General features: G+C 36.4%; 1 protein-coding gene across 1 annotated transcript in view; it reads left to right on the top strand.

Moving 5' to 3' along the window:
• JTBR (jumping translocation breakpoint protein JTBR) overlaps positions 1-14,055 on the top strand; it is a 57,922-nt gene that overhangs the window by 30,230 nt on the left and 13,637 nt on the right. The window contains exon 2 of the mRNA XM_090403517.1: positions 8,617-8,779. Within this exon, the coding sequence (XP_090259643.1) occupies positions 8,617-8,779 (163 nt within the window). The remainder of the gene's footprint in view (positions 1-8,616; positions 8,780-14,055) is intronic.

The following is a 14,055-nucleotide window of genomic DNA, read 5'->3' on the forward strand; positions in this document are numbered from 1 at the left end:
CTGTATATCCTGGGTGGTTTGACATGGTAAGGTTTGAGTGTTTTTTGTAATTTCTTTAGGTCATGAGATCTAAAGTAATTGCTCTCTATGTAATGCACGTGGTCATGTGGATGTGTTGGAGGTTGAAAAGATCCTTTCTGACATTGAATTACACACAGATGAAGGCTGCAATTATTAGCTACAATGTAAAGCAGGCATGGGCAACCTTTCCTAGTTTGGGGGCCAAATTATCATTCTGTCTCTGAGTCAAGGGCCGGACCAAATTATTAACACGTTCGCTGCCATGCTACTTGAGCATAGTCGGTTCCCGTACGCCGAGCAATTTCACTTCCTCAAGGTCAGTACGGTAATCTCGTTGCCGACGGTAAACATCGTACGAGTATACTCGTAGTTGGCTTGTGCAGAGCACATATCATCTATGAGAATACACAGTTTTGCTGATAGCTCCACAAGCCAAGCATTTTCACTTCTTCGAGGTCAGTACGGTAATCTCATTGCCGGCGGTAAGCGTCATATGAGTATACTCGTAGCTGGCTTGTGTAGCTCGTATACGAACTACGAGTATACTCGTAGTTGGCAGCAAACGTGTTAAATAAAATAAATTAATATTAAATGAAATAAAACAAGTTGCTACATAAATTTTATAATATAATGAACGACAACAATTTAATGTGAAGATTGGCCTTGTATTTCAACTACGAGACTATCAATACTGACGTTAATATTTCTTAAGGATAATCGCATAGAATTTTCGAGGTTTTCATTTGTTATCCTTGTCCGAATTTTCGATTTATTGTATTTCATCCTTGAAAAAAACTGTTCACACATCTATGTGTTGCCGAAAAGAAATAATTTTTCTTGAAAAGGTGCGTAAATTTGTATATTTTTCTTCCACCAAATAAAATTTATAAAAATCTGTCAAAGCAATATTCTTAAATTGTGATTTTAGCACTAAATCCGCCTGAAGCTCAATAAGTTCCATCTGTAAGTTTTCTGGCACATTATTTACGTCAGCATCCATTGGACAAGCAAATATAGCAAATGTGGAGTCTTTGTTTTTGAAGTCAACAAACCTTGCATCAAATTGCTCTATTAGTGCCTTCAGTTCATCTCCATAACAATTATGAGGGATATTTTTATGAGTTGCTAGAGTAGGAAAATGATAACAATTTTTAGCTCTTATCTGACTTTCTAATAATTTTAGTTTATTACAAAAAGCTTTGACATGTCCATGCAGTTCATGAACCAATTGTCCTTGTTTTTGCAATTTAAGATTCAGTTCTTTTAGGTATCCACTGACATCTACAAGGAATGCCAAATCACACACCCACTCATCATCTTTTACTTGGTTAATTGTGTTTCCTTTTATGTCCATAAAATCTGCAATGCCTTGTCTCAGATCATAAAATCGTTTTAACATTTTACCTTTACTCAACCACCTCACTTCACAATAATAAGACACATCTTCATAATCAGAAAATAGGTCTGCCAAATACTCCTTAAATTGGCAGTGGTTAAGTGCACGTGACTTAATAAAGTTAATACTGGCTACTACAAATTCCATAACATTTGTGAATTTAATCTATTTTGCACACAGATTTTATTGGTGGATAATGCAGTGAAAATTTGTTAAATTTTCCGGATGGATCTGTAGTTCTATTGCTCTTTCATGAATTATTCCAATAAATCCCTTCTGTGCACCAACCGTTGCAGGGGCTCCATCAGTGCATATGCCAGATAGTGAACTCCATTTAAGTCCAAATCTCGAAGACTATGTTGACTGTTTCAAATATATCTTCACCGGTAGTTTAACCTTTTAACGGCAGAAGCGCTAATAATTCTTCTGTGATGTTGAAATCCGCATCAACTCCTGGAATAAATATTGCTAGATGTGCTGTATCGGAGGCATCTGTGCTGTCATCCAAAGCAATTGAAAATGCTTCCAATCTAGCAATCTTCTCTTTTAAACTTTTTTTGATATCATCAGCCATAATTTCTATCCGTCGGACAACAGTACGTCTCGACAAACGAATATTCTCGAAGTCTTTTTTCTTTTCAGGACATATTATACTGGCAACATCCAGCAAACATTCTTTGATAAATTCTCCTTCACCAAATGACTTAGAATGCTTAGCGATTTTTTCGCTTACCACAAAGCTGGCTTTGACAATGCTGTGGTGCTGCGTTCTTTGCTTGTTGAACATTTGCTGCTGGGTATCAAAGTTCTTCTTCAACTTCTGTATGTCATCTTTTCATAGTTGTCCATCAATTTTTGGATGATCTGCATGTCTCGAAGTAAAGTGTCTCTTCAAGTTATATTCTTTGTTGACGGATACGGATTTGTTGCGCAGCAAACATACAGGCAAACCTTTATTCAGAATAAAATAATTCTCCGTCCAGTTGTCTTGAAATTAACGATTCTCTGCATGTACTTTTTTTTACAATAACCCCTGACATTGTCCCAAATTTATAAGCGATATTCAGAACTGTCGAACAAAACTGTCTTCTACACCGCAGGCACTGAACAGAACACAACATCAACGCAGGCACCACACAGAACATAACATCAACGCAGGCACTGAACAAAGCACAACACCAACACAAGTACCGAACTGACACGTTGTAACACATTCACACACGCCACTAGTCAAAGTGAGAAAGAGACCTTGATTGGAGAAAACATAGTGTGTTTTGTGCAAGTCATATGACGTCAGCTTAATGTTAGTAGAACACAGCATGTTTTCTCCCACCATGAATCAGAGAAACTTCGCTGAAATAGATTAGGCCCGGATCAAAAGAAATAGAGGACCGGATCCGGCATGTGGGTTATCCATATATTGTGTAAAGTGTGTAGAGGAAGAACAAATGTTCACCATGAAACACTTTGATGTTTTTTTGCCTTCTTAAATTAAAAAAAAATTCTTTACATTCTTTTTTTAAAATAATTTATACACTATTCTTTCTTTTGGGATTTTGTAGGATAAAGAGGAGCCTTTAAGATGATTCATTTTTCTGTTGTAAACTGTTTAGTTCATAATAATAGTATTATTTCCCTTATCAGCTTTAGTTACAATAATTTGTTTGTTCCTATTATTCTTTGGAAGGTTTGGATTTGTTAGAATACTAGTCACATCCAAATAGTACTATTTTATGCTATTGTGACTAGCATAAAATACCACATTTTATGCTAGTCACAATTTTCAGAATTGGTACTTTTTTTGGGGGGGGGGGCATGATGGCAAAATTATGCCCATGACTAAATGCAGTGTCTGCGACGATAGATTTATTACTACATGTTCTTGTCATAGTTGTGGTCAAGAATAGCTTCACTGTTGAAGAGTTGCAAATTTTTTTCAGATAGCGATTCTTAATGTTTTCAAATTCTTTACTAGCAGCAGTTTCAGAGATAGCAATTAGAATTAACCACAGTTCTGGATCAAGTATTTCTAAAAGCTTTTCATATAGCGTGGTGATAGCAGCACTGATTTTTTTGTGTTGTGTTGTTGATCTGTTATTGAATTAGTGTTAATTTTGCTTGTGTATAAATACAGTACACTGATCTTTTGTGAAATTCAGTATTGCAGACAGCTTGGAATGGTCAGTTATTTTTGTCTTCTGTCCTATAGAAGCTTTTGCCTCATTATAGTAATAGCCACAGGAAAATGATTATTAAAAATATTCCTCATTATCTGCATGATTTATCTGATTAATGACCTACAGAAAATACCTCCTGATTTATTAATTTGTCTTTTTTTTTATAACCCCATACATGAAACGTCACAGGATCTATAACACTACAGTACTGTGTGTGTGTGTGTGTGTTGCTAAAATTATTGTTCTGTATGAAATATAGTACCTTGCTTTGTCTTTACAGTAATGCACATGGTAATGAAGGATGTGTTGGAGGTTGAAAGATCCTTTCTGACATTGAATTACACACAGATGAAGGCTGCAATTATTAGCTACGATGTAAAGTATGTAGAGGAAGTACAAATGTTCACCATGCATCATCAGATCACAAGCATATATTTTTTACAAAATGCTATACTCAACTAGTGGCAGAAAAAACTAATTGTAATTTAAAGGAATAATGTCCTATTGAGACATTCCTTAAAGGAAGAGAATTTCGACTAGATATGGTGTGGTCTTAAAAAAAATTCTTCAAAATCTTGGATAAATTAATGTAGCCACACCTATTGAGGTTAGAGGACTGCTTCATAGCCAATGGTGATTTCTTGGATATTGTGACTGAGTGTCAATAATATCTTGTAACTTGAGTGTCTTGTCTGCCCTGACTTACTGTAATGATGATAATGAATGTATTGTATGTTTCAAGGCTGATGTTAACAGATCTACTGGTCTGTCCAAAATAGGGCTAAGTTTCAAGCACTTATACAATCCATGATGCTGAAGTGAACAGTTTGTATCAAAGAGAACAGATGACGGTTGCTAGTTGGACGTGTGGTTTAAAAGTGGTATCTTATTGGATATATTCATAAAGAATGTTAGTCTTTTCAGATGTGCTCATGTGTATGTTGGTGGGGGGATCTTCTCTTCTTGAGTATTTCTGCAATTCAGCAGGTTCTTCTTTTAGTAGCAGAAACTTTCCGTCCACTCTCTTCCGTTCTGAGCCTTCTCTTTCAAGGTTGTATACCTATCTCCATTCAGCATATCATCTAGCATTGTTTTCCTTACTCTTCCTCTGGGTCTTTTTCCTTCTATTTTTCCTTCGATGGCATCTGTGATGATTCCATTCCATCCCCAGAATATGTCCAATCCAGTTTCCCTTGCTTCTTTTTATCCTCCTTAACAGACTTCTTTCTTCTTCTTCTCTTTTTAAGACCTCTTCATTAGTTATTTTATCTGTCCATTTGATTTTTTCCATCCTCCAAATCCACATTTCAAAGCTTTCCAAAATCTTAATTTCTTCTTTCTTCAGTGTCCAAGTTTCAGCTGCATAGATAGCAACACTCCACACATAACATTTATTTTATTAGTCTTTCCTTTAGGTTTCTATCCATTTTGTTAAAGGCATCTCTTCCTATCGCGATTCTTGCTTTTATGTCACTTTTACATCTTCCATCACTGCTAATTCCTAGATATTTAAATGCTTTTACTTGATTCAAATTTTCCTCATTTATTCTGATATCCATATTTTCCTCTTTCCTTGCTATTTTCATTATCTTTGTTTTTTTTTAATGTTAATTTTCATTCCATAATTGATACAGGATTCCAGTAATCTGTTCAACAGATGTTGTAGTCCTGTTTCAGTATTTGATAGTAATGCCTTGTCATCTGCATATCTTATTGCAAATATCTGTCTGCCTCCAATCTTTATTCCTTCTTCCGAATTCTCCAGTGCTTCTTTTAACATTACTTCGGAATACATGTTAAACAAAATTGGTGACAGCGAACAGCCTTGTCTTACTCCTCATCCAGTGATACCTGGTTCTGTTGTACCATATATGTCTCCCACCATGGCAGTTTGTCCCATATATAGTGAAATAATTAGCCTTCTGTCTTCCCAATCTATACCAATCTTTTCCATTACTTCTGCCATCTTATCCCATTTTACAAAGTCAAAAGCTTTTTCAAAATCTATATAACAGATATTAACTCTTTATTCACTTCCAGACTTCTTTCACTTACTATTCTTAACAGTCCAATCGCATCTCTTGTTCCTCTACCCTTCCTGAAACCAAACTGATCTTCTCCAAGAAATTCTTCCACTTTAGATGCAATTCTTTGTGTCAAGATTCTCATAAGTATTTTTGATGTATGGGAAATGAGGCTTATTGTTCTAAAATCCTTGCAGTTCACTGCATTACTTTTCTTTGGTATAGGTATAAATATTAAGGTCATAAAATTTTTGGTAATTCTCCTTTGTTATAAATTAAATTTATTATTTTGGTTATTTCTTCAGTTCCTTTCTTCTGAATTGTTTCAGGAATTCTGCAGGTATTTCATCTATTCCTTCTGCCTTTCCACATTTTAGTTTCTTAATGGCCATTTCTACTCCTGTCTTCAAAATCTTTGGGTTTAGATAATCTTCATTTACCTTCTTTATATCTTTTAATAGCAACTCATTTGAATCTATTTTCCTTGTCATATAGATCTTCAATGTATTCCTTCCATCTCATTAGGATTTTATCTTCTTCTTATTTTCTATGCCTCTAGCTCGAATTCCATTGCTCTTGTGATTCATGCTTCTTGCTTTTTCATATAAAAGATCATATCTTCCCACTCTCTCATAATTTTCCATTTCTTCACATTGTTTTTTAAGCCAATCCTCTCTACTTCTTTCTGCTTCCCTTCTCAATTTGTCATTTAGTGTTCTATATTGTATTTTTCCTTCTGGGGTGTCTTTATTTTTCCATTTTCTTCTTTCTTCCATTAGAGAAATCATCTCATTAGTTATCCAAAGTTTTTTTATTCTTTTAGCTCTTACATATCCAATTTCTTCGTCTGCAACTTCTTTATTTTCTCTTTAACTTGTTTCCATTTCTTTTCTGGGTCTTCAGTTTTGACAAAATTTGTTTCCTCTAATTCTTTCTCCAATCTATTTCCAAATTCCTTGGTATTTTTTAATTTCTCTAAGTTCCATTTTTTTCCTTTTCATAGCTTCTTTTATTTTCTTTAGTTTCACATTTATTTCTATGAATAGTAGGTTGTGGTCAGAGTAAATATCAGCTCCAGGATATGTGCATGCATTTTTTTTACATTATTCTTGTGTCTTTGCTTTACGATAATGTAATCAATTTGATACCTTTCCGTATCTCCTGGTTTTTTCCATGTGTATAGTCTTCTCTTAGATTTTTTTAAACCAAGTATTCATAATTATTAGCTTATTTTCTTTACAGAATTCCACTAACCTTTCCCGTCTCTCATCTCTATTACCTAGTCCGTATCTTCCTACTACACTCGCGCCCTCTTCCCCTACAACTCCATTCCAATCTCCCATTATTATCATATAGTCTTTTCTTTTTTCTTCTTTAATTAGGTCTTGTAATTGTTCATACATTTCCTCTATTTTCTCATATGAATGGTCACTTGTTGGCATATATACCTACATTATTGTTATGTCCACCGGTTCAGCCTTCAATTTTACCACCATAATCCTGTCATTCAGACAGTTTATGCTAATGATGCTCTTTGCTGTTCTTTTATTAAAAACAAGCGCAACTCCTTTTCATCTCCACCTGAGTAAATTACTCTTACTTCGTAACTATAAAAATCACCTATTCCTTCCCATCTGACTTCACAGAACCTATGATATCAATTTTTTCTTTGTCCATTTCTTGTTTGAGATTTTCTAATTTTCCACATCTGTTCATTGTTCTCACATTCCATGTTGCAATTTTGATTCTCTGACCATCTTTCATTTTCAGTTTGTTTATAGCTTGTTTTAAGTCACTTTTAGAAGTTTGATCGGGAGGAACATCAGCCCTTGAAGTGTCCTTATTTCCCGATGTTGTATCCATTCCAATGTGCACCTTCTTTTCCTCTCTGTGCCAAGAGACACCACCTTAGTTTGCCAGTCTGGTAGCTGCCCCCTTATAAGTTCTATTCATTGCTACTAAAATTTTCTAGGGATATTAGTGGAGTGGTTTCCTGTTGCTTTCTAGGGGCAAAAAGGTGTGATTAAGGTAAGTTTTGTAGTATGTCATTAGAGCAAATAGCTCTGTCTCTGTGCATTTGTTCTGAGGATGCTATACTCATATAGCATCTGTGTAGATTTCTTATAAAGGAAAAAATAATGACCTGTTTGGAAGAAGTAGACTAATGTGCCTAGAAAGGGTAGAGACAGTAGTTCCTTCTGTTTTGCAGGGTGGAGTATTGTGTAGGGTGTTTTTGGAGGTTGACTGCTTAAATGTACAAAAGTATCGATTTTCCTAGTCAAATAGCAGATATATCTACAAACTACAGCCAGACTGTTGGATTGGTTAAATGTAGTACTAATGTTGATTGCTCTGTCATCTAATGGTGCTTTCAGATAGGTCAAGGATCAAGTTAATTTAGATCTAGGCAGGCATCTGTTATTGGTTTGATTTAAAAAACAAAAAAAAAGTGTTTGAATTTGTGAGAATAAGGTTTTTTCAGCAAAGAACTAAATGATTTTGGTAAACTGGTAAATAGGGCCTTCTCTTGTAATAACTATAGGATTGTGGTGGGGGGGGTAGAATATTGGATTTGTAAAATTTTTGTGGTCCCATATATCCAGGGTGATTTAACATGCTGTGGTTTGTTTTTTAATTTTTTTTCATAATTTCTTTGTGCAAAGACTTTTAAAAAAAAAAAAAAAATAATTTATGCATCTTTTACTTTTGTGAATTAGTGATATTTTCATCAATAACACTGGAAAAACAGCATTCCTTAATTTTTTTTTTCATTGTTATCCTATTTGATTTATTATTACAATCACATTATGCTACACTTATATGCTTTGGTTATAATTTTCTTATCCAAGAAAACCATGTGGTACTACTGGCTTTTTACACATTATCTGTTCATTGATGTGTTTATTCTGTATGTTAGGCATTTATGCCATAGTTAATATGAGTTTGATTAATAAATTTTTGGTTACCAAAACTAACTGTAATGTTTCATTTGTTTCAGTACATGTTTGGTAATTCTGGCAGTTGAAGGCTTCCTTGCACCTTCAAGTGACAAACCAACACATCATGAGAATAGAGGAGAAAATATATCTGGAGTACCTTGTTGGCAGAATGAAGAGTTTTCGATAAAACAACACTGTTCACCATGTTCTGAATTTGAAAAAGTAGGGTTAAGTTTAAGCATATCTTAAATGATCAGAAATTCCTCATTTCACGTGCTTAAGTATTCTTGTTTTTTTAGATTGATGTGTAGTATGCAAATTAACTGTTTTCAGAAAGGTTATTGAGACTGTGGATTTAGAACAGTGTCTGAATACCAGCTCTTAGGTAATTTAGGCTCTGAAAAGAATTCAGATAGTGATAAAAGCATGTGTTAAGGAATCTGAGCTACCAAAGCACAGGGATAGATTTCAGAAGCATTTTGTGTAGCTGTACTCATTTAATTTCATTATATATTTCAGTAAATTCATATTAAAATATGAACTTTTGTATTAATTGAAATGGTGGTTGTAATGGTCATAGGAGAACGAGAGTGCCAGGGGAACGGTCGTATTTTCAGGGAGCTCCCGAAAGCTAAGTACAATTTTGAATGGAAATTAGAATAAATGTTAAAAATCATAACGTAATATTGTCTAAATTTGGTAGCTTGTTGTGTCTGTGTGATTTTGGTGTAAATTCCGTAAATTAATTTAGTCTTTAACGATACGTTTCATATATTTGAATATGGCGCCAATGCGACGTAAGATAATGGCGTCCAACAATACGACGCCATTGTTCAAAAACTGTAGTGTGAGAGAGTTTGTCCGGTGTGATGTGTGTGGAATGTATGCATTCCCGAATGAGTCTGGAGTATGGGTTGAAAGTGATAGTGGTGGGAGAATGTGTAGAAAGTGATAGTGGTGGGAGAATGTGTAGAAAGTGTATGCAAAGTGAGGAGTCGAAGTATGTGTCAGGTTGTGAGACAGTTATGGTTGAAGAAAGCCAGAATGCGAGTGAAAATAGTGGCTCGATAGGGAATTGCGGTGTACAAGATGGCAATGTGAGCGGTGATCTAAGAAAGAGTGAGAGCAATTATACAGAAAGAGAAAATGGTTTGAATGATAAAAAAAATGAGGAATTATTTGTAGGAAGTGAGATCGCTAGGCTGCGCGCAGTGATACAAGATGCGCAGCGGCAATTAGAGCACCTGCAAAACTCTTTCCAGAGTGATTCAGCTAACGGAAATAAACAGAGTGGGCGAGTTTCCGAAATGAAGGAGAGAGTATTGTATGGTGACTTGTTATTAAGAGGAGTAATAGATGGGAGTGTAACTAAATCGTACTTGCCGGGTGCGAAATTTAAGGATGTAAGTGAGAGCATTAGAGTGCAAAAACAGAGGATGAAAGAAATAACAATTGTGGCTGGTACGAATGAATTGAAAGGTGATAAATTTTTTATGAGAGAGGACTTGAAAGTATTGTTAAAGGTAGCGAAAGAAAAGAGTGACAGAGTTAGAATGGTGAGTCTGTTACCGCGGTATGACAGAGAGGAGTTTAGAAGGAGGGCCATAATCGCAAATGATATTATGCGCAGGTTATGCGGACGGTGTGGTGTGGAATTTGTGGACGTGTGGAATGAGTTTGATGGGCGAAAGGACTTATACAAGATGGATGGACTGCATTTGAATGGACTTGGTGTGCGGAGACTGGAAAAAGTGTTGCTGAATGAAGTGAAAATGGATGTGCAGAACCAGGGAAACTAGAACAACCAAGGAGGGGGGGGAAGTGGATATCCAGACATCAGTGAGACAGTTGAGTGTAAAAATGTATATAATGTACCTGAGCCAGCAATAAGGACAAAAAATGGGAATGGGATATTTAGAATAACGCATCAAGATAGGGGTGGGACAAAGGGAACACTGCAATTCATGTATATTAATGCCAGGAGTATTAGGAACAAGAAGGAAGAATTTTTGGCCTTGATTGGCTCTTCCTGGCCACAGGTTATTGGCATTAGTGAAACATGGCTGACGGAAGATGATATAGTTAGTGGGATAGAATGTGTAGGTTATAGTATGTTTAGGAGGGACAGAGAGAATAAAATTGGGGGAGGGGTGTTATTGATGATAGCTGATGAACTGCAGCCAAGGAGAATTGAAGTATTGCAGGATAGTGAAAGGAGCTCATTTGAGGCTATTTGGTGTGAGATTGATACTGGCAGAATAAAATATACAGTTGGGTGCTGCTATAGACCAGGTGATGGAATAGATGGTGGAGATGGTATGCATAAACAAATTGATGAAATGAGTGGAAGGAGGGTAATTATTATGGGGGATTTCAACTATGGTAACATTGATTGGAAGGAGGAGAGGACACATGTGAGGAAGGAAATGGATTTTATTCAATTATTAAGGGATAACTATCTGAAACAGCATGTAATTGAAAATACTAGGGGTGTGAGAGTGCTTGACCTGGTAATAGTATCTGAGAATTTGACTGTAATGAATATGACCATGTTGCCACCTATTGGTGAGAGTGATCATAAGGTCTTGACCTGGGAGGTGGCTAAAGGTGTGAAATTTGTGATTAAGACAGGGTATATGTGGAATTACCGTGCTGGCAAGTGTGACAAGCTTAGGAGATTGCTTGGATCAGTGCCATGGCATGTACAACTGCAAGGGCTGGACGTCAATAGAGCATGGGAAGTGATCAAAGAGCATTTACAAGAGGTTATGGCTGATTGTATACCTAAGGTCCGAATAGTGAAACAAGGAGGGGTTAAATGGATGAATAACACCATTAAGCTTGAGCTGCAAAAAAAGAAACAACTATGGAGGGAATTTAAAGAAAGGGGTGACCTGCAGGCACACGAACGGTATAAAGTACAGGCTAGAAGGGTAACGAGTGTGGTAAAAACAGCAAAAGCTGATTATGAAAGGAAACTAGCTATGCAAGCAAAATAGAATCCCAAACAGTTCTTTCAATATGCTGCAAGCAAGAAAAAAACTGTACATGGCAAAATGATTTTAAGGAATGACGATGGTAAAGAGTGTACTGAACCAGTCGATATAGTGGAGTTACTGAGCGCGCACTTTGCAAAAGTATATCATCCAGGTGGTGACGTTGAAAAAATGAAGGAACCATTAGTTTATATGGCAATTGTGATGAATGAAGTGGAGGTGAATAGTCTATTACAGAACCTTAATGTGAATACATCTGTGGGATTGGATGGTATACCGGCACGGGTCTTGCATGAAGCGGCTAATGAATTATCAGTGCCCTTGACCATGTTGTTTAATCTGAGTCTCAGGTCTGGCTTAGTCCCGAAGGCGTGGAAAGAGAGGAAAATAGTTCCACTGCATAAAGGAGGATCCAAGACTATGGTTGCAAATTACCGACCGATCAGCATATCAGGAGTCGTTGTCAAGGTCTTGGAGAAAGTAGTCAAGGGAAAAATACAGGAATGGATTGATGAAAATGAGATACTGTACAGAGGACAGCATGGCTTTGTGAAGGGTAGATCATGCCTCAGTAACTTGCTCAAGTTTTATAACAGGGTGACGGCTGAACTGGATAAGGGAAATGGGTTTACAGTGATACTGCTGGACCTGGCAAAGGCGTTTGACAGGATACCACATGGAATTCTAATCCGTAAACTACAACATATGGGAATGGATATAGGGTTGGTGAGATGGATAGCTGGGTGGTTGATGGAGAGATATCAAAGAGTAGTTTATTCAGGAGTAGAGTCCAAAAAACGGCCTGTGACTAGTGGTGTGCCACAGGGTTCTGTTCTTGGACCACTGCTGTTTAATCTGTTCATTAACGATATAAGGAATGGTCTAAGTGGGACAGTTCATTTGTTCGCTGATGATGCAAAGTTGGGTAGGGCGATAGTGAATGCAGAAGATGTCAAAGTCTTGCAAGATGACTTAGATAGATTGGAGTTCTGGACTAAGGAGAATGGATGTCAATTTAATGTGACAAAATGTAAGGTTATGCATTTCGGTGTGAAAAGATTAGCAGCAGTATACCACATTGGTGGAACTGTACTCCAAGAGATTGATGAGGCCAGGGACTTGGGAGTGTTGGTGGATAGGGAGATGAAGTTTAGGGGGCACATTGCAAAAGTAGCTAAATCAGCTCATCAACTCACTTGGTTGTTGAAAAATACCTTGACGAGCAGAGAAAAACAAGTCATTGTACCTCTGTACCGAGCCCTGATAAGACCTCATCTCGACTACTGTGCCCAGATTTGGTCACCTCGGTTCCTTCTTGATGGGGAGGAGGTTGAGAGGATCCAGAGGCGAGTGACTAAGATGATAGCAGGTCTATGGACTGCACCATATGAGAACAGGTTGAAGATTTGTGGGTTGCAGAAACTAGTTGATAGGCGAAAAAGGGGAGATATGATTGAGACATTCAAATTGCTAAAAGGATTCTATAGGATTAATTCAGATGATATTTTTGAGATCAGGACTGGTGGTGGGAGAACTAGGGGACACCCATGGAAGCTGGGCAAGAGCGTGGTTAGCAGGGGTGTTAGAGCTGGGTTCTTTACTTTTAGAGTTGTAAATGAGTGGAATAAGCTGCCAGAGTCTGTTGTGGGTGCTATGACAGTGAGCGAGTTCAAGGCAAGGTATGATAGATACTGTGAGAATGTTGAACAGCTGTGTGAACATGATGTTTAGGGCCTCCCTCGATGAGTCTAAGGACTCCTGGAGTAGCCCGTGGTAATAATAATAATAATGTGACAGATTATCATCTTCATTCAACCATGTTTCACTTATTTCAATGATTTTGGGCTGAATAGACTGTCAGTGAAAGCATTTCATCTTCCTTATTACATGTGATACATACTTAATTACATATTTTTCTTTTAAAAAAAAAATTCAATCCTTTTATTATTAAAATTATGATTAATATTGATTTTTAGTGGAACCCGTGGCATAGTAATTAAATAATAAAGTAACATGTAAAAACCACAGCGATGTCTTTAATTAGTAAAAGGACAGATATTTCGTACTAAAATTAATAGTACATCTTCAGTGTCTGTAACAATAATAGGAATGGAATACAAGCAAAACGTTCAGTGGATCACCTATTAAAATACAATTGTTACCGCATGCTAGGAAATAATAGAAATAACAAATTTAATCTATTAAGATAAATGGTTTTTTACGTAAGATAAAAGTCTTTCAGAGAGACATAGTCATTTCTATTTAAATTCGGTCAGTGTAAGATAGTTTCACAACTTTCTTTGAATAAGCGTTCATATTTGAATCTGCATCTATGGAGGAGAACTGCTTTATCCCACTGGACACTATAAGTAGAATCAATACTGTGCTGTGCCAGATCAGACTTCAGAGGTTTGTTATAATCAATATAATATTGATGTTCTTTTTTTCTTTTTTCCAAAGAACAGTCAATTTGTCCAAAATAAGAGACATCACATTTGCAAG

Source organism: Typopeltis vanoorti, chromosome 14 (genome assembly GCF_054136105.1).
Source record: "Typopeltis vanoorti isolate ZY-2024b chromosome 14, IOZ_Tvanoo_1.0, whole genome shotgun sequence".
NCBI lineage: Eukaryota > Metazoa > Arthropoda > Arachnida > Uropygi > Thelyphonidae > Typopeltis > Typopeltis vanoorti.